Source organism: Gordionus sp. m RMFG-2023, chromosome 3 (assembly GCF_954871325.1).
Source record: "Gordionus sp. m RMFG-2023 chromosome 3, tfGorSpeb1-WG-v2, whole genome shotgun sequence".
Taxonomy (NCBI): Eukaryota; Metazoa; Nematomorpha; class Gordioida; order Chordodea; family Parachordodidae; genus Gordionus; species Gordionus sp. m RMFG-2023.
The window spans coordinates 52850164-52872886 of NC_088777.1; the positions used below are offsets into that span (position 1 = coordinate 52850164).

The following is a 22723-nucleotide window of genomic DNA, read 5'->3' on the forward strand; positions in this document are numbered from 1 at the left end:
TTAAAATATTGGGAAAACTTTTATATTTCAGAAAATAAGACGGTAATATTAACCAATTTTTAATAAATATTTTGGTCTATAAAGCTAGTTTAGATAAATTTATTTGTTCAATTCAGGATATCGTTGGAGAGTCATGAATTGATCAATCCTTATTAGTTATAATACGGGCAGCCACCTAAAAGTCAATAAAATTTACATCTTTAAGTTTTAGCATTTTTACAAATGAATAGATAATGTTTTCTGTGCATCTTTTGAGCTTAATAAACTAATCCCTCACATTCCCTTTATTAATGTTTTCGCATTAACGCTATTTAAATATTGAAAAATAGAATTAAGTTATAAATTTTTGAAAGGCGATAAAAATATGAAGTTATTTTTAATATCCTATTGTATTTTAAAGTGTTATTGCCTCATTTTCTAAAAATAAGTTTAACATATTATATAAATAAATATATATCCTATTTTATGCATATATCAAAGAATTTCTTATAATAAAAAAAAAATTAGATGGTGATACAAGTAAATTTCAATATATCTGCTCTTTGCACCATAGTGTTAATCTGCATTAATGATGGTTCAGAATATCGAATTCACCTAGGAATAAATCAATATGTAATGAGAAAATGTATTATCAGTTATTTTTTATATGACATTATTTAATATAGATCGAATTCCCCATATTTCTATTGCTAACTTCTTTATAATTATTATATAAACCATTATTTAAGGCGATCGTTGAACAAACCAATAAATCTTTGACCCTGGATATTCATTACAATGACGTTGTCGAGAATATAATACAAAATGATTATATAATTTATAGCATAATGTGTGAGGTTGGAAGCAATTTGTTGGAGAACAAAGATCAGATCATAAATGTAACTACTCCCTCTACTTGGAATGTTACGAAGCATTTCTACTTATCATATTTATAATATTAATTGATTAGATATATTATAAATAATCTTTATGGTTATTATAAGGGTATCATTTATTAAATTAGATTATTACTATGTTATATTCATCATAATAAAATATTTGCAGGGGAAGACTAGGTATGACTAAATACTGCATTGCTAAAAAAGCAATTAATTGAATCAAAATTTTATTATGTAATCATTTTTTTAAAATAATTTTCAGATATCTTATCTTATCTAGCACGTTGGTCATAGACATGCCCACAATGAGCGAACGTGAATTATATAAAAGCCTACCCTTCATATAAATATGCCGATTTTTTTGTCAAGGATACTAACAAACCTTGTACTCAGATGAATCTAGTTAGAATAGAATAGAATAGAATAGAATAGAATAGAATAGAATAGAATAGAATAGAATAGAATAGAATAGAATAGAATAGAATAGAATAGAATAGAATAGAATAGAATAGAATAGAATAGAATAGAATAGAATAGAATAGAATAGAATAGAATAGAATAGAATAGAATAGAATAGAATAGAATAGAATAGAATAGAATAGAATAGAATAGAATAGAATAGAATAGAATAGAATAGAATAGAATAGAATAGAATAGAATAGAATAGAATAGAATAGAATAGAATAGAATAGAATAGAATAGAATAGAATAGAATAGAATAGAATAGAATAGAATAGAATAGAATAGAATAGAATAGAATAGAATAGAATAGAATAGAATAGAATAGAATAGAATAGAATAGAATAGAATAGAATAGAATAGAATAGAATAGAATAGAATAGAATAGAATAGAATAGAATAGAATAGAATAGAATAGAATAGAATAGAATAGAATAGAATAGAATAGAATAGAATAGAATAGAATAGAATAGAATAGAATAGAATAGAATAGAATAGAATAGAATAGAATAGAATAGAATAGAATAGAATAGAATAGAATAGAATAGAATAGAATAGAATAGAATAGAATAGAAATGCTGTTAAAAGAAAAAAAAATCTAAATACAAATGTCTTTTATTAAATTAAAACTTTAAGGTATACTTTATCATTTTGCAAATATCCAATTGAATATCATGATGATTAAATTTTATTTGTTACTATAGGATATAGAAGGTTAATCAGTAATTAGTTATTATTTATTTCATGTTGAAATTTATTATAATTTTAGATTCATTCGTTAAGAAAACTAAGAGGGAAAAGGGAGTGTTCCTAAGAAACACTTGTAGTTCCCCTTAAGGATTTAAAATTGTAACTTTTGCTTGAGGAGTAGGGACTCATTTTTGACCCCCTGTTCATATTAAATCTTTTCTATCCATTTGATTTAAAAACTTTAAGGATTGGGAACCGCGGCTTCCCAAAACACTAAAAATTACTGGAATAAAAATAAAAGAATTTAGGAGGGAACTGTATTTATTGCATTTTTTTATTTCTTGGAGTTCCAAGGGGTCCGAGTTTCTATTAGCCGGGAATTAGGTAACACATGAGACATTCCATTCAAGTCTTTTGCCACCAAGACCAGATGTTAAAGACATGCCATCGGGACGCTTATCATTATGGAAACCTAAGGGCTCCAAACTATTGAGGTAACCGGCCGAAATCAATGATTTTAAGATTGTCATGTCGCAAAAAAAGGCCACTGACTTTGAGACAAGAGAAACTATGTCTAGAAAATGGATCAACTTGCTTATTGCAGGTAGCACAGGTGTCAACAGACGAGATAAGACAACCTAGCCTACGGCCAATGGCAATTTGAAACTCATCGTTTGTGAGTAACATTTCCTTTTCATCACTTGAGATCGCATCTAGCTATTCATGGCCGTTAGTATTTTTTTTTGCGATTTTTAGTATTTGAAGGTTAGTTAGATCGGGACACAAACAAGAAGCATGGGAACAAAAAAGCTCTTTAAATGATTTGACACTGGGTGCTCAGATCCTTAGAGGACTAGGGCAAGCCAAAATTGTTTGGCCGAAGTTAAAAGGGGATCGTTCAACTCGATAAGCAAGGAAATAGAGTCTTTAAAGGATATCCGTGAAGAAAGAAAGCAAGCAATTGCCATTAAAATAGGGAATAAAAATCCAACTCCTCCAAGGTAAGTGGGCATAGAGGCAAATGACGAATTAATATCGGGAAACTTTAGGATTAGAAGGGATTCAATAAAATGTTCAAATTTTAAATCTAAGGACTTAAGGAGGGAATTAAATTGGAAAGCCGGGGAAGATTTAAAGATGTGTAAGAATTTAGATAAGAAAAATACATTTTTTTTGATGAGGAAAAAAAACTGATGCTTGGGAAGATGAGGAATATTCTTAAGCGAATTTTAAATAATATTGAATCACATTGTCAAAAAAAAATTTTGACAAAAGGAAGTTGAAGAGTCAATAGGAGAACCTAACAAACAGAGTTCCTCGTGACGGAATGATTTTACAATCTGGTGGTATCGGTAAAATACATATTGTTGAGGGAAGATATTTCACATTTTTTTCTATTTAAGGAAAGACCAATTTTCAGAGCTTCCATTTCAACGTATTCGATGGCCGACAAAACATTGGGTAAAGATCCACCAAAAACGCCATCGTCGAAGACCCATAAATTAAGGTCTAATTTAAAATCAAACTTTAAATTCTTGATCAAAGCAAGTATACCTATGGTGAAGAGCAAGGGACCTAGTGGCTCACCTCTGAATCCCCTCTTCAGAGGATATGGGAATTTTCCCGAATTTGAGTAACGAGGGAAATCCATAGCAGGAATTAAGGAAATTCCAATATTGGGAGAAATGATGTAGGAAGGAGGGTAGAAATGAGCTCCTGTGAATGATGTTGAAGTTATTTCTGAAGTATTCGCCTCTGTCTCTACAAAAATACGAGCTATATGCGAGACCACTTCGCACCCTCCTCTAACTACAAAACCTAACTATAAGGAGAATAAGAGGGAACTGGCCTTACACCGGACCCTATTTACAATAACCTTTGCGAATAAATGACCCTATAGCAAAGGGTCACCACCATCCATTTTGGTTAAAGAAGCAAGATGCACCAAAAAGAATCTGGCATATACAAAGAGGAACTTCGCGTATAAGGATATTGTTACAAAGTTCTGTTAATGATTTTAGTAAAGAGTCAATAAAACTAATATCAAAGCACTGGATTAAATCAACAAATCCTGGTCTGAACCCGTCTAACCCACCTGTAGTCTTTTTTAAAAGATTTCTAGCACTTTAGAACTTCATCACAGTTAAAGGGAATGGGAGAAGAGCCATGCTGGTGAATGTTAAAAGGGGGCGCTAATGAATATTTTTGGAAAAGTTGTTGAAAAATAGTAGCGTTGATAGGGGAAATAGTATCGTCAGAAGTCAAAATTTGGGTAGCACCGTTATAATCTCCTAGGTCTAATTTTTCAGAGATCAATTTACAAAGGTATCGAATCTGTTTTGACTGTTGTATCTATTATAATTCTGATGACTAGGTATATAGTAGTTATTTTGGCTGTAAAATCTTTGACTGTCAAAATGTGGTTGTTGAACCCATTACTGAACATTGTTGTTATCATATGGTATCAATTGTTTATCCTCATATATATCTGTTTTACATACGTCTGACGTCTTTTTGGTATCTAAGATTTTTATCTCTAATCCATCTTTTGGTTTATCCTCCAAACCCTAAGTATCTGAGTTTAGTAATAACTTTTTGAAAAGTAATATTTGTATCGATATCTTGTGCCTCATTTCCTACTTTTATTATCTCACCTATTTTGTCTAAATCTTTTATTTTAAACTTAATATCCCTAGATAGGGTACATTGATTTTCCCTATAGCTCTGTCATCTGTGAAATTGCATTCCTTACTCAAATGACAAACTTTTGTTTGCCCGTTTTATAAATTTTTTATCCGTAGATTGACTCGCATTATGTTTCTAGAATTTTACTATAAACATTTTTTTTAAGGATATAATATTTTAAGTTGTTTTTTATTATCGATTAAAAATTATTGAATTATGCCTCAGAGCTTTGTAGATGGGAAGATTTTGCGTTAGAATATATGCCTTTTATCGGTGATTTTATTTTTATCGAAATATCTAGTGATTCTGTAAATATAGTTGTATATGTCGCCTATGAATTTGGGGAACACAACTAAATCTTCTTTTTTTGGACATTATTTAAAAAAAAAAAATTTTTTTTACATTATGTTTGGAATACTTACCCTATGAATTTCAGACAATTTTTTTCATTAACTTTTAAAAATAATTTATTACATAAATTATAAACCGACTCAAAAGGATTAACAAACAAAATTTTCTACAATTCATAAGAGATGGTATTCCAAGCATGATGGAATATTTTTCCGATAAAATCTAATTTATTTTAAAACTTAAAAAAAATAAATCACTCATAAAATCATTTATAAATTTGTTTATTTTCCATTTGGATAGGCACTAGTATTGTTAAGCGCTCAAGCCTAAGCCTCGGGATTTCGCTAATAGATATGCAAACCTTTGTTCTTTCTACAAACAAAATCTTCAGGCTGCTTGCGTAATATTATTTTGAGTGAAGTATTGAGTTAGCCGTGTTTAAAAATCGGACCAAAACGAGCCGTTTAACAACACTAATAGGCACTACCAAAATTATTCATAATATATATTCGAAAAATTGTGAGTTTTGGGAGAGCCTAAGTGTCCTAGTCGGCAAGAGTGATGCTAACCAATCCGAGGGTTATGGGTTCGAATCCCAGCAATGATAATGTTTTTTTCTTAATTTAGATTGGTGGTTCCGTCCTTGGGGGGATGATACATAAGAGACCGGACTCGACCACGTGATTCCATTAGAATATTATGTTAAATAATAATTATTACATTTTAGTAAATTTTGTTCGGTATTTAGCAAATTTGGTTGGTATTTAGAAACTTGCTATAAACACATTAACGCTAACATATATATATTATATTATATAGGACTATAGAATAAACATTATGAATTCTTTGGAAGTGTTAGGCTAATTGTCGCAAATTATATAATCATTTATTTAAGGGTTATCTAAGTTTTTTTTTAAATTAGAATATGATTCCTGTCTTGGATAAATTTTAATACTTGATGGAGTAAGGATTTAAAAATGGAGTTAAAATAAAATATTAAACAATTTTGATCGATAATATCGATATTTTAAGAAATAATCTATAACACTCACGGATAAGGAAATAGTGGTGAGGGGAAAGAGGGCGGAAATTAAAAAAATAATACAGATGGGAGCGGTAAAAAAACCCCTACAGTTTGTCATTCTTCCCCTATATAAATTTCCTCCAAAGATGGAGAAGAGGGGTTGAACAAATTTTGAAATCCAAACTCGTTTCCGCGTACGCATTTTAAATAAGTGTTATAATTCATACGCGTATCCCGCCACTTCCTTATTTATGGGTATGGTGGGGCCATATGATAATTTTACTTCGATCTTTCCCGGGTTCAATTACATTTATCTTTTATAAATAATCATGGCTTTTCATACCTTAGTTTTATTTATATTTTCGAAAATTAATGTTTTATAAATGTCGTACTTTTGTTTTATTCGTGTTTTTTTTCTTTTATTCGTGTTTTTTTTGTTTTATTCGTATTTTTTTGTTTTATTCGTCTTTTTTTTGTTTTATTCGTATTTTTTTTGTTTCATTCGTATTTTTTTTGTTTTATTCGTATTTTTGTTTTAGTAGAAAGAATATAGTTTTTTTTTTAAAAAAAATTACCCTCATTTATACAAGGCTTTTTTTTAAAGAAAAAACTTCTAGATCAGCTCAATAAAAGGAAACGATAAATCAAAAAGATAAGTTTCAATCAAAAAGGAAAAAAAAAATCAAATTCCAAATATTCACAAAGCTATAGATGAATGTCCATTCCAAAACTTTTGGCATTTCCTCATTTTCCATTAATAACGCTAGATTAGTAGTTGACGCAAAGAACCAAATTAGCAACTCACTCTATATCTCATGCCTATAAAATCCTGAAACTAACCTAAAAATAAATTGCTCACTGAGAAAAAAATGAGACTACCAGACTGCAGTACAAGTACCTGCTAAACAAAAGTGTTCACTATGTAATAAACCAGTTAAAGTAAACGGAAGGATACTCCTGTCATCTCATTAATTCTAACTGCCTATCTTATTCCTAGTCATCCTTCGATCTCTCAATTATTTCTCCGCTCTTGCTCTTAGTGTAATCACACACCTACATTATAAACCTTATCGCTGATGTGCAAACCACCTCATATACCCCGACATGGCCACTACCCATCGGTGGTTGACGTGGTTAGAGGTACGTCTCACAAAAATTACTACGCACCAAATGCCAAATTTAATAATAACCTACATATCAAATCTGTCAGAGGTATCACTACCATTCACTTCCTTAAAATCAGAATCTAATATAACAAACTTTCGATATGTATTATGTATCGTTAATAACGATGCAGCTAGCTCAATCTTGATACTTTTTTCAAGGATAACCTAGTAGAAAATGAAAATTTGGACTTCAACGGATAACATTTAGGGACACTAAAATTTTATAGGCAGATCTCTTATAGTACGACCTTCATTTATTCATTATACCTTTTCTTTCTTTGGTTACAAGCGCTAATATGTAAAAAAAATACATATATAAATATGTTTGATTTAAGATTATGATTTAGTGTATGTTATTCTTAATTTAATTTTGATACCCCACGCTATATTTAAAGTATAAATTTTTGGTTAAATTAATATGTGCGAATCTTAAAATTGTGTGATCTATCTTGTCGTATTAATTAATTTTTTTATCTTCTTTTTTTATTAGAATTGTAAAAGCTGAAATATAATTTTCCAACCCATCGTTCTGGAGATTTTTTTTTATGCCAATTAAATATATAAAATAATTTAAAACCATGTAATAAAAGGAACCCTTTATGAGGGATTCGGCCGAAGGCCCTAACGAAAATGAAAAATTACTGTATGGAGGCAATAGGCCCCCTAGAAACAACATTGTCATAAGGCTCCCTCCTTGGGTCAAATTTGGTCAAATCTAATCTGCAGAATTATCGAGAATATAATCAAAATGAAAAACATTTATCGATTCACTGATAGATTTTTGTTACATATCTTATTCATAATAATTGTTTATTTTTTTACATGTATTTTTATTAGTTTAAATCTATAAATATCATATGTCATCTTGAAAAAAATATGAATGTATAATTATTGGAAGCATTCTTCATTTGGTATGTATCCATGTCATCAAGGAATAACTAATTTTTTATTCAAGTTCCTATTTCTAAAATAAAAATAAATAAAATATGAATTATATGTACTTTAACGTAATATATGATTAAGACATGAAATATTTTGATTTCAATAAAAATCATCTCAGATAAAAATTCTTCAGTCTCTTAGGCGCACTTTATTTAGAATTATATAAAATGCAGAATTACTTAGACAGGTCAGTGGGGGGTTCGATGCGCAGATGACGTTATTTCTTGTGGAAAGGATAAAGTCAGATGAGGAGTTTTTTTTATGGATAATTATATTGTGCATAAGATTAGTAAATGGTGGTAAATGATTCCAAAGAAAAGATGTTTAAATCCACTGGGCAAAGCAGAAAATTAAAATAAAAAGGTAAGTGGCGATTGTAAAAAAATGGAGGAAATTAAAACTGTGAGGGTCGTGATAATCAATTTTGGGAAGGGTTGTTTTGGTTTCAACCCCCTCACAGAATAAATCATTTATAGTATATAGTCAATTAAAAGTAAATTATAATAATAAAAATGATAGACGTATATTAATCTGTATCTATAATACATGCTGAATTATCCCTTAAGTGATATAGGTAGATATTAAATGTATAATATTTGGGATTAATCATATACAATACTACCATAATGATAATCCGGATATCGCGTTATAATAGATGCTGTGGGTGTTAGGCACTTAACCTGGTGCTACAGTGTGATGGCAGATGTGGAAAAAATTAGAGATAAAAAAAATTGCTTGGGACCAGTGAAGGGTGATGCTGTGTAAAAGAATATTTTTCCAATTTTAAATCCAAAATCTATATGATAGTCGTTAGGCTAACACTATTTATTAATTCAGAGTAAAGGTTGACAACGGGCGGGCTTTTAAAATATCCTAAGTAATGGGTGGAGACGGGTGTATTTTTTTTAAACAATTGATCAATATTTTTAGATTAATTTGAGCAATATTTTCCTTTCAAAACAATCGGCGAATAGGATTATTCTTAGTTATAACACGTTTATCCGAACATCTAGTTTATATTATTGGTCGACTAAGATCCATTCCCCTCCTCTCCAGTAAGATCCTCTATAAGAGGAATTACATATGAAAAGATAATCTCTGTAATGCTTGAGAATTATAGACTTTAAAAAATAAACTTAAAAAATCGATTGAGAAGGTATTGATAACTTCCTATAGAAATCGGTCTATTTCATTTTAAAAAAAAATGGAGATGTTTATGTTACAATACAGTTCACTCCCTTTTAAAAAAAAATAGCCCGCTATAGCCTAAAACTATTTTCATCAAAAAAAAATGAAGTGCTTGTTGAGCCCTTTTGTGCAGAATTATAGGGGAGATCAGGTCTAGTCGGTGCACAAAATCATCATAGCTCCAAAAACCGTGATCATATAAGATCTTAATTTATACACTGTTATTTATATTAATTTTAATTTTTTTTAAATAAAACCTAATAATGTAAAGTGAAAATATTGCAATCTTCATGTCAAAAATATGCCGTTAAACTATTAAAAAATTTGGATAACTTAAATAATATAAATTATTTTCTTTCCCCAAATATGGATATCTTAGATAATTTTACTTTATAATCGTAACTGGTTATAAAATAAAATCCTCTGAACCCGAAAATTCCCTTGTGCCCACTAGCCCTGGTATCCCCCAATATGCGATCTCTTTGAACATTTTAATTTTAATGTTCGCATTTGAGTGGCATTATTGTTATCATCATCACTGGAATCGTCAATTTGTGATATTGAATAATGGTTAGAATAAAGATGTATTATAAAACACGAAAATTCTTATCTTTTTTTTTAAAATTTAGCCCACGTGATTTTCATAAACGGTGACGTTTGCGAAGTGATCCAAAAAAACCCGCGCACAGGTCTTAAATTCATCATTTTTAAAAATACTAAAATAAATATCTATCTTTGTTACCCATGGCTACCTCGAAAAAAAATTAGTGGGCCGTTTATTTAGCTGTTTTTTTTTAAAATAGAAGTATCTTCTCTACCGATCGCTACTTTAGAAAATATATAGCGCGATACAAGTATCGTGTTATTTTTTTTTTAATAGCTAACTCTAACGGTGATATGAAGGAGATCGATTATATTTTACGAAATGGTGGAGAATTTGATTTAAGAAGAATTTGATAATTTTTGAAAGCTAAAACGGTAGATGATATTAAATAGAATGAAATTGGAGATAAAAGTTCTGGGATTTTACGAGGTGACTCTGATATTCTTTAAAAAAATATATTGTAGTCAGCGGGAATAATATTTTTAAAAAAAAAAATGTATATATAAATGAACACATGAGCTTTATGAAAGGAATTATTTATTGAAAAAACACGCCTAAGATTAACGCCCTCCTATTCCCCAAAATATTGTTATTTTAACTTTCTACTCTCATTCCCTGAAAACCTAAAGAGACCAACAGACCCCTGTTCAAGCGGATATTTATGAATAAATTTGGCTAATTTGAGTTAACCAATTACAGAGAAAATCATAACAAAATGGGTGTTAAAAATATCGTTTAACGATAGAAAATTTAAAAATTATGATAATTTTAGGATATATATAATTATCAAATAAATATTAAAATACTTACTTTTGCACAATCGACAACTGGTGTACTCATCGTAGTACACTCTGTAGATAGGACAAAAAAGTATGAATGGGCAACCTTAAAATATGCAACATATATATTTAGTTGAAATATATTTATATACACCTATTATGAATTTTATATTTTTTTTAAAAAAAAAGACACTAACAATTGATAGTAGGGCATCCCCAATGATTGGTTTGGCAACCGTAAAAACATATGATGCGATTGCAAACTTCCGGCCAGCAAAATTGAACCGGAAATAAAGATTTCGTAGAGTTTATTTTCAAATTTGTGACATTTTGAACTGTAGAGATATTTGGCGCTTTTCCTGGAAAATGAAATTTTGAAATTGTGACATTTTGCCCCGTAGCTCTCAATCCCAAATTTGTGCCATTTTGCCCCGTGAAGTTTGATATGAGATTCGTGTCATCATGCCCGATAGATATATTTCGCGCTTTCAATACATTGTATTTTAATTTCAAATTTGTGCCATTTTGCCCCATAGAGTTTAATTTCAAATTTGTGTCATTTTGCCCCATTGTGTGTAATTTTAAATTCGCGTCATTATGTCCCATGGAGATATTATTTCGTGCTTCCAATTCCGTAGTAGAATTTAATTTTAAATGTTTCTCGTTTTGCCCCATGGAGTTTGAATTTAAAGTAGTATCATTCGGCCCTATGTAGTCCGATTTTAAATTAGTGTCATTTTGCCACATAGAGATATTTTGAGGTTCTGAGCTCATATTATTAACCTCACCTTGAGAAAGTTGAATTGAATATAATAAACCTATAAAATATAGGGAAAATGTCCAAAAAATTTCCATTTTAAAAAAATCTATATATAAATTATCGATATATATAAAAAAAAATGTCAAGTTTTTAAAAACTATTAATATATTTATTATTTATTTTTTTGGTAATCCAAATCGATCAAATTTCGTAATTTAGTATCGTATTACAAAAATGATGAAGATTTTTGAAGATTAACCCTAAAAAAAAATGCCAAAAGTGTAAAATAAAATAAAGAAAATAAAATTAAAACTTTAAAAACAAATTCAATATTTAATACCCATTTTTATAATTTTTATATATGTCGTATGGGGATTCGGAATATCTTGTTTTAATTATCCTTTACAGATGGCGATTAAAAAAAAATTAAAATTCCATTAAAACAAGAAATGTATTCTAGCATGTGTAGAGTATTTAACCCTATAAATTTCAGTCAATTTCAGCCATAGACATTTTAGTAATTTTTTAACTTATATGAAATTCCGTACGTGGCAAAATTGTTTTGAAATTAACAGTTTGAAGTACTCTATACATGCTAAAATACAATTCCTGTAAAACCAAATTTTTTAAAAAAAATCATTTTAATTAAATTTCCATTTTTTTTTAAAAAATATTCATTTTATAATTTTCTAAAAATAACACGTTATTTATTACTATATGATATTATTTTTTTTAAACAAATATATTCTATTTCAAAATTTTATATTTTTCCAATATTTTTATTTTTTTTTGTGATTTGAATTTGTTTAATGTTTGGTTTTTAAAATCACAATTTTAAAAAACTTTTTTATAAACATATTTAATTATTTTTAATTTAATATGGGCAGAAAAATTTTTGGTTGTAATCATCATAACCAATAAAATTTCGGCAAGGTACTTTCTTATTGGAGGTTCATTTTTAAATTTTAATTTCCAATAAAATGAGAGAGAGAGAGAGAGGAATTTCTTTCATTTTTTATTAGTTCTGGTGTTTTAAATGCATCAATAATACCCAATGAAATTCGATAAATCTAACTCCAATTATTATCAAATCTTTAAATCTCAAATTCTCCTATATTTCCATGTCCATTTTTTAAAAAATAAAAATCGCAACTATACGCGATTCATTTATTAACTTTTCTTTACAAATAGTTTTTACGACGAATTTAAACTTGTTAGTTCAAAATTGTAAATTATAAACAAAATAGTGAAAATATTATATGCTTTCTCATCCATGGTGATATCGAATAGTGCAATTTGGGGGAACAATAACTCAGGAATTTTACCATGCAGTTCACAACAAATCTAAACCAATATAAAATTAATTTTCCAATGTTATAATGCCATCCACGTATCTTCACACGGTTGAAATTATATGTGACTTAAGAAGTGTATTTCAAATGTGTGAACTGGAAGTGCTAAATAAGGTGAATTATTGCAAGGATACAAGGATAGATTTTTATAGTGATAATAAATTTAAATCTTAGTTGGGATTTCTACCAAGATAATTGCAATTGGTAAAAAACTCTTTCAAAATAATAATTTTGTATAATGGTGAAGAAAAGCGTTTTTGTGAGTTACTAAATCAGGATAAACTCTATCCGTTGAACTTTCTGTTCGATAGAAAGTAATCGTTAGGGGAGTTTAGGTTGGATAATAAAGTATCGTTTAATAAGGTGTAATAGAGCTAAGATGGTGACAAGGTAGATTAAGATTTCGGCTGGAATCAGAAACCCGCAAAGATCCAATTTTTACGTCCGATCCAAATATTTATAATTCCGCTTATTTTTACATAATTTTTGCTCTGGGATGGAGGAACTGTGAGAAGTAAACGAATGTCACACGATCTAATAAACGAGATTTCAATTGGCTAATTAACATTCGGAAACCGGCAGGTACCTGGGCCGGGCCAAAAAATTTTTGTTAAAAAAATACCCGAGCCGGGTCGAATATTTTAAAACCGAATATTTTAAAACCGAATATTTTAAAACCGAATATTTTAAAACCGAATATTTTAAAACCAAATATTTTAAAACCGAATATTTTAAAACCGAATATTTTAAAACCGAATATTTTAAAACCAAATATTTTAAAACCGAATATTTTAAAACCGAATGCTATTTCCTACAAAAATAAGCAAAATAAAGCCGTGCCGTGCATAATGGTACCTCTGCTGGTCTTTGATTAATATCATTTTACATTTATTCTATAAAAGAGTTTTTATTGATTTTCTAAATCATACTATTTAACCGGCCCGCTTCGGTTATGTCTTACAGATATCCGGCTCTGGAATATTATGTTTATGTTTATTTTTTTTAATTTTAAATTTCTGCATTTTTTTTTTAAAAAAAAATGAACTTTTTTGAGTTAAGAATTCACATTTATAATATTTATATTTGCGGGGCACGTGAATTACAGAACATTCCCAAATGCAAATCTTTTAATAAAATAATAAATAAATGAAAAATATAAAAATATAAAAATATAAAAATTCTAAGAGAAAAAGGACACGTTTTTTTTTAATATTCAAATTAATTTTATTTTATTTTTTAAATCAAATTTCTTTTTATAAAATAAATATTAAAAAAATAATTTAAAAAAAAGGTATAATCATTTTCGAAAACGATAAAATATCACGTTATCTATGCCGATCATATTAAATGGTCTTTTTAAAAAAAATTATTTCAAATGGTTATTTACAAGTATAGTAAACCAAGTTTGAAAGAAAGATTCTAACTGCTTGCAATCTAATATAATTCCAAGGAATACTCTACTCATGGATTTTGATCTTTTTTTGACAAGGGTCATTCTAAGATTACGCCTAATATATTAGTGATCTGCATCGGACCTAATTTTTCAAGCCCGACCTGGCCCGAAATTTATTTTATAAAGTTTTGCCCGGCCCGGCCCGAATTTATTTTAAATATAGAAACGAATTTTTATAATTACTCAAAATAAATTATATTATGTTATTTGACATCTACTTTCATAAAATCACATTTTATTTTACATAAAAAATTCAACATAAAATTGATAAAATTAGATTCATTTTAAAAAATTTCTAAGGCCCGACACGACCGGCCCGGATTTTCTTAAAAAATATTCGGCCCGCCGGGTTCGGGCCGGGTACGGACCGGTTTTACTTTTGCGGATCTCTATAATATATATTACATGACTTGCATCCTTAAATTTAAACATTTTTTTTACTCGGATATATAATTATTATAATATTATTAAATTAAAACTATTAAGAATGGATTGAATTACCCCCCCCCCCCAACTTCCTTCCATTTTTCTCATTCCATTTAAATAAGAAAATATTATTTTTTTTTTAAAAAAAAGAATCTTTTGTCATTTTTAATATTGTAATTATAAATAATATTAAAACTTATTTCATGATTTATTATAATAAATATAAAATATTTATAAAATTAAATTAATTTTTTTATATATAATTTTCTTATTTAAAAATATTATATATTTTTTTTCAATTTTTTATAAGAAAGATAAAAAATAATTTTTTTTTTTTTAAAATTAATTTAAAAGAAAAACGTTTTAAAAATTATAAAAATATATACTTAATTATTTTTATTTTATTTTTAAATATATATATAAAAAAGGTGAATAATTATTTTATTGGTCGATTTTTAACATGGGATTCGCATTTGATGATAATAAACTGAGATGATATTAAGAGTGGCTAATATTTGGATTAACCTAATCCGTTCGTTCCACATATTGAATCTGGTATTGCACGCTTCCGTTACGCTATTTTATGGCTCCAATTTATCGAACGCCTCCCATTTCAGAGGCGGTTTTATCACGTGGTCCCCGGCCGGTAAAAACACGGTAAACAATAACTTACCTATTTTTCCTGCATTGAAAAAATAACCATATTTATATTATCAATCTAATATTTTCCATATATCGGAGACTTTGCAGGCTCGGACTCTAAGCCCACTACCCGGGTACACGGGCCGGACCGTATTTTAATTTTTTTTTAAAAAAATACCCGGGGCCGACCGTGCAAATGGTACATCTGCCGGTTTCTACTATATATCTACTATAATTTTTGTTGGTTTGTTTGCTCAGTAATGTATGTATTCCCCCCCCCCGTATATCAAATAAGGAATGTTTTATAACAAACTATTTTGTATCTATATAACTCCATATTGAATTTCCTTATATCAGATTCTTTTCTGGAATAGTATATAAGAACCCGTTGCTAAAAAGTTACTCTTAGGGTTACAAAGATTAAAGCCAGCGCATTCAAAGTTTAGCGAACTATTTGAATAGTCATTAACTTTTCTTTCCCCCTCTTATTCCGGAGGGCCGTAAATGGCAATAATCTTCGAGCCCGTCCAGCCCACCCAAATTTTAACCCGACCTAGACCGGCTTTTTTAACTGACTTTTCTTGGCACTAACCCGGTTTTTTTATCCTACGGAAAAAAATAACCGATGGTGATGAAGGGATTTAGGTGCCACGATTTTCTTCGAGCAATAAATACAAAATGTAGGGTAGGAAGAAGAGGCAATTCGTATTTATGAATTTATGAACGAATAATTATAGTATCGATTAGTGTTGTTAACCGAATCGATTTGAGTCAATTTTTTTAAAAAAAGGGCTAACTCAATATTTTAACAAGAAAAATCATTGTTTTAAGTTCTCGAGACTTCGTTTAATATATGTTCAAACCTTTGCGTGCCACCTACGAGCAAAAAAATCTTAAGGGTAGCACAATATTTTTCCCCTAAATTTCGGCTCAAAATAAGCCGTTTACCAAACACTACTCTTCAATCGTAACATTTTAATATCATAATAAATTCAAAAAAAAATAAAAATGTAAAATCTTTAAAACATAATTAGCCATTAGAATGATAATAAATAAGAATTTTCTATTCTATTCCATTCCTCTATGAAGAGCGCCAAGCTAATTTTAATTTTACACCCCCCCCCCCCTTGATCCGTTTAATTTTTGGATTTCTGCAGTTTCTAAAATTTTAAGATAGTTAATAATTCGAACTTCATTACATTCTTTATATTTAAATAACCTACTTTTAAATTTCAATTAAAAATTACATATTTTACCCCTACATGTGTTACCCCAAGGTTATTTAGGTTTCAAACTTGGGCAATTCTAGATCACCTCTCTTATCTGAGTTAGAAGCTATATGAGGAAAGAAGTAAAAAAATTTAAGGTGAAATTAAAAGTTCCATTTAGTATTTGACTCATAATACCGCCATTCAATTTTCTTATAAAATTTCTAAAAAGAGACATAATATAATCATTTTTATTAAATTTCGTTTAAATTAATTAAAAGGTATCAATAAAAAATAAAATGAATTAGACGCATATTTTTTTAAAAAAACCTTAAATAAATAAATCATTCATTTATATATAATAGGGGTAAAGATCTCACTGAATAATTGTATATTTTCAACTCTCTCCTCTTCTCGTTATATAATTAAAAAGTGAAATCATTTTAATAAAATCGTTTAAAATATGTGCATAATTTATTGGATAATAAAATAAAGAATTTTTATTAAATATAAGTATTAAAGTATATCTTCTTCTTACGTGAATTATATTGTATAATTGTAATTTAACTTCAATTGTAAATAGGAAATATATATTTAAAATTTATAAATATAAAATAATGACGCGTTATGATTTAAATGAACCTATATTATTACTGCTAAATAAAATATTTTAGTTTTTTTTTTTTTTAAGGAAAGGTTATAAGCTAGAGAGAGAGATCAAAATAAAAGTGAGTCAAATAGTGAAAGGTTTAGACCTCAATTTGGGCAAATCTCCAGGGTTAATACAATTTACTTCGGGTTAAAACCGTAATCGAACCGTTTTCAATAACCGGCCCCAAAACGGGTTTTGACAACACCACACTAAAAGAGTTTGGTATATTATAATAACTTTAAACAATTTTAAAAAAATCTTAACATAGTTAACATAACTAGTTACATTTATAAGCTACATTCTTAAAAAAAAAAATTTTATTTTAAAATTTGATCCAAAGATTTGTTTAAGTAAGCATTCTCAAAAATTAAAAATCCTTATATAAGCATTCTCAAAATAAAGATCAAAATCTTTCAAGAATTTTTTTTTAGCAATTTTTAAAAAAGTCGGAAGAAGAAAAAAAAAAAATGGCATGAACTTAGAAATTCTTATTATTTTTTAAAGAAAGAAAGAAAGAAAGAAAGAAAGAAAGAAAGAAAGAAAGAAAGAAAGAAAGAAAGAAAGAAAGAAAGAAAGAAAGAAAGAAAGAAAGAAAGAAAGAAAGAAAAGAAAAGAAAAGAAAAGAAAAGAAAAGAAAAGAAAAGAAAAGAAAAGAAAAGAAAAGAAAAGAAAAGAAAAGAAAAGAAAAGAAAAGAAAAGAAAAGAAAAGAAAAGAAAAGAAAAGAAAAGAAAAGAAAAGAAAAGAAAAGAAAAGAAAAGAAAAGAAAAGAAAAGAAAAGAAAAGAAAAGAAAAGAAAAGAAAAGAAAAGAAAAGAAAAGAAAAGAAAAGAAAAGAAAAGAAAAGAAAAGAAAAGAAAAGAAAAGAAAAGAAAAGAAAAGAAAAGAAAAGAAAAAAGTAAAAAAATTGTTGGAAAAATATTAAATATTTTATGTTTTCGAATCGGTTTATTTTTTATGTCGAATGGAAGATTTTAAATTTAATTTAAAAAAATGGTTTGTGTTAGGCTCGAAGCCTATACACAATGATCCCTTAAACATCATGAATGTGTATTGATAAGGGTCAAACAGACCCCATCCGTCCTTACCAAAAATAAAAAATAAAAATTTTTAAAATATTTTTCTTTCATAATTTTTATTTTCTTCGTTGGAAAAGAGAAAGGTTCGATATAAAGCTTTGATATATAATACATTTACGCACCTGAATTTTATTTTTAAAAATTTTTTTAAATTATTTTCTTAACCTAGAAAAAAAATATCCCTTATTTATTTCAAGTTTACATTTTTATTAATTATATATTTTAAAAAAAAAATACATTTTTATTTTTTATAAATAATGGGATATTAATTTCAAAAATCGAAACATATTTTTAAAAAATAAATGACCACAAAAGAAATAAAAAATTCTTAACGATTGGTATAGGACTCTAAGAAAGATTAAAAAAAAAAGAAAAAATTAGTATTCTATTTTGCGCGGCAAAGTCCAACTTCTAATTTTCTGCCATCAGAGGATCCTAAAAAAAACAAAATGGCCTCACATACAACAGTGTTCTTAGCAATTCTTTACTGATACCCTTAGACATGATACGGCCGTTAGGCACTCGTTCATATGGAAAAAAAATTGAGATAGATCTCTCGGGATCCCAATGAAAGATTTTTCCGATTTTTTAAGCATTTGCACTCTTCTCTAGTTATATATGCCTTCTTTTAATATATTTTTTTTTAAATTCCTTTTTTTACGTTTTTCTTTGTAATATATATTTTTTTTAATGTATTCTTATTTATTTTAGTCTTTTTTTTTAAAAATATATATTTAATTTAACATTTGTTTCCTATTTTATTTTATTTTTAAAAAAGTTTCTTTTATGACGAATTAATATGTATTATAAAATTTTTATTTTTTTTTTATTATTACGTATATGTATCTTATTTAATTTACATAAAACCTAATTAAAAATATTATAATTTATAAATTTATAATTATATAATTATATAATTAAAAATAAAATTCTATAATTGAGTCCCCAAAAAGGAACCATAATTGTGTCTAAAAATTTCTATTTGAATTTTTTGTCGAATAAAAAGGAAATTCTCTTGGTTCATTTGTGAAAAGTCGTATTTTATTAGCAAGATTTTTAAAAAAAAAAATTAACAAAATTATGTTGCTTTTTTTTCTCTTCTACCAATCGTTATCTCTCTCTTCCCTTGGACACCTGATTGGTTAGATTTGAGCCAATTGTTTGCTAACTCAATACTTTAGCCAGAAAAATATTGGCTAAGCCTCGAAACTTTGTTAATAGATGTATAAACCTTTGTGCTATTTAATCACCAGAATCTTCAGGCTTGCCTAATACTTTTCTGAATATTGAGTTAACCGTTTTTCGAGCCGTTAAACAACACTTATATCAAATGGAACTCTAAATATTTTTTTTTTAAATATAGGCTACAAAACACGAGCCACTTACATTCAGAACCCCAAGGAATTAATTTTTTACTGCTTTAAAATAAAATTTTTCGTGTTTTTTTTGGTGTTTTTTTTGGTGTTTTTTTGGTGGGAATTTGTAGCCTCCTTATGATTGAAATATAATCATATGATTCCAAAAAAAAAACGCTTAAAAATAATAAATAAAACTATGCAGAGTTGTTAACGCTCCTTTTTTGAAGGGAGATACTTCCCCCATTTCCGTTCCGCTTTAACCATTTCGAAGGGAGGTAACTTCCAACTCCCGCTACCGAGTTTCTAAACCGCGCGTGCGTCCGCTCCAAATTGATTCTTTTTTTCTTCTTCTAACACGTTTATATTAACTGTTTATATGATCCCAAATGGCCGCATTGCGTTTCCTGTTTCCGTTTCAGTTTCGGCCAAAAAAAAGGATTATTCGTTTCGCTTACGTACAACGTTTCGGAATGTTCCTGATCGCGTTTCTAACAGATATCAGGAAATTCTCTAAGAATTATCAACATATTTATATGCTGGCGTTAATATAAATTTAGAATTGTCTAAAAACGTCAATCATAAATTACCGAAACTAAATTATCATAATATTAATTTTATATATAACCAATGACATATAACAATACCTGGACTGACGATGCGTTCATTAAAAGTGTACATCAATGCAAATCAGCTGGAGACGCCATTTTGACTACCCATATCATTATTAAAAATTTTAAACGAGAGTCCCATGTATTCCTATGTCTGACTCAAACTTTATTAAAAAAATTGCCTGATCATCGAGATCAATAAGGAAACAAGTTATCACTTTTAATAGTAGTTTTTTAAACATGAGAATAATAAATGAGTTACCAAAATGGCGGATTCAGCTGATTTGCAGTTCATCGACGCTTTCAGTCTAGTTATTATTGTATGTCATTACCCGGGCCGGGCCTTATATTTTAAATCGTTAAATCGCTAATTATTAGCTATAAAAATTAATTAAAAATAAATGTAATATATTTTTAAAAAAATCCGGGCTGGGCCCTGAAAAAAAAAATAAAAACCGGGCCGGTTCTTGAAACTAGTACCTCTGCAGGTCTCTATTTATCTATCCGAACCGATGTTCCCACCAGTCAGACTCGAAGCATGAAATCTTCTTCAAGTTCTGTTCAGGCGACATATCGTGAAAGTTTATTTCCGTGTTGTTTCCGAGTGTTCATGGTATCAGAGGTCGAATTCAAAAGGTGGTAAAATTTTTCGATGTCCTGCCCATCCAATCCCCTCCTCCCAACTTATAAAGAAATATATAAACATACGATTATTTGGTCTTTTTCATAAAAGGAATATTATCGGATCGGTAAAAGAATCTTTCCCTAAAATGTATAAATAATGCACAAAATTTAAAGAAAATAGTGTCACTTTTAATTGAAAACGATGACTCAATTCAATTGGTATAAGCGTCGATAAAGAAAATCGCGATACATAAATGTTAGAATACCACCAAAATCAACAAATATAATAAGCGGTATTTTTCTTGCGAAAATTCTATTATTAGCTCGATCTTTTTAAACGAAAAGGTACAATTCCAATACAGATTATCTTGGCGGAGGTCGTTCAGCGAGGCTACCCATTGCGATAACGATATCATACAAAGGGGTTCCTTCATCTCGGGAAATATGGGGAATTTGAGGTGCCACTCGGGGTGTAACGGCACCATAAGTGATTTAAAGATCAAATGCACCGATTATAGTTACCTGTCAGATTGGGTATCTGGCACTCACTCAGAGTTATACACATTTCCCGAAGACACTCAAAACTTCTCTGCCATGTAAATAATTCGGGGGAGGGGATTGGGGGGGGGGGTGACTTTTATTTGGGATATTTATGTAATTTTTTTTATTTTTAAAAATTGGGGCATGCTCATTTATAAAGGATGCTATGGCTAAATGATTTTTAAGTGAATTAGACTTCAACATGTCGGAATTTAATTTTTTTTTTAAAAAACAGAATAAACTATATTCGGGACTTTAGTTTGTATATTATCGCGAAGCATGTGTGTGGATGGAAGAAAAAAAATTATAATAGCTTAAATGTATGAAAATTAATGAGGGCTTTTTCTAAGGTTTTTAAATTTATTGACAACCGTGACAGATAGGTTAAGTTTAGATCGGCAGTTAGTTTATATTAAAATCAAAAATTCACAGTGATACCCTTATCTTTGTATGAATAAAATAATTATTTCAACTATGTTAAAATATCATAATTATTTTGCGTATAAGTTACCAAGAGTGTTGCTGGTTACCTATCAAGAAGGGTAAAGAAGAGTGGAGTCTAATAGTCGGAGGTAATTTGACGCCTAGGCAAGACACGGGTCAAGTCAATCATGCCCCGAATTCTGGAACACCACCCATAGTTCGATTTCAAATGGGATGCAATCACACTTACAAAATTCCTAGTATATTTATAGATATACATATATATAAATATTAATATTAGAGATTTAGATTTTATTCATTAGAATTCTTCATAATTCTAGTTAGGTTTTGTTGCATATTCTTTCTTGCTAAGTTCTCTATATTTATTATTTCCTTTATATGATTGTATGAAAGAAAGAAAAAGAAAAAGAAAAGAAAAGAAAAGAAAAGAAAAGAAAAGAAAAGAAAAGAAAAGAAAAGAAAAGAGAAAGAAAAGAGAAAGAAAAGAAAAGAAAAGAAAAGAAAAAGAAAAGAAAAAGAAAAGAAAAAGAAAAGAAAGAAAGAAAAGAAAGAAAGAAAAACTAAACATTTTGCAGATATTTTTTTCGGTAATTTTATTTTAAAAGAATAAAGAAATTATTTTTATAAATATTAAATAAATGTATTCATCCTTTGGTAAGCAATAAGTTTTATTTCCATATAATTATTTGTATTTTTTTTTAAAATTTAATCAACATATTTTTACAATAATTATTGCAAGTTATACATGAAAGTTTTAAATAATATATAGAAATTTGTCGCGACTAAATCCATTTTATAAGTATCACGGAATTTA

General features: G+C 28.4%; 1 protein-coding gene across 3 annotated transcripts; it reads right to left on the bottom strand.

The window, feature by feature from the left end:
* Positions 1-8143: 8143 nt before the first annotated feature.
* On the bottom strand, positions 8144-22137 carry LOC135927132 (uncharacterized). 3 transcript variants are annotated; one of them, XM_065463074.1, is made up of 5 exons: positions 21996-22137; positions 15283-15439; positions 10964-11554; positions 10798-10872; positions 8144-8217 (listed from the first exon to the last, which is right to left on the bottom strand). In XM_065463074.1, exons 3-5 carry the CDS (start codon positions 11538-11540, stop codon positions 8204-8206), a joined length of 666 nt encoding a protein of 221 aa, XP_065319146.1. In that variant the 5' UTR covers positions 11541-11554; positions 15283-15439; positions 21996-22137; the 3' UTR covers positions 8144-8203. The 3 variants fall into 3 exon arrangements, with proteins under 3 accessions (XP_065319146.1, XP_065319147.1, XP_065319148.1); XM_065463075.1 differs by having other exon boundaries at positions 10964-11584; XM_065463076.1 differs by having other exon boundaries at positions 21977-22137.
* Between the last annotated feature and the right edge of the window lie 586 nt (positions 22138-22723).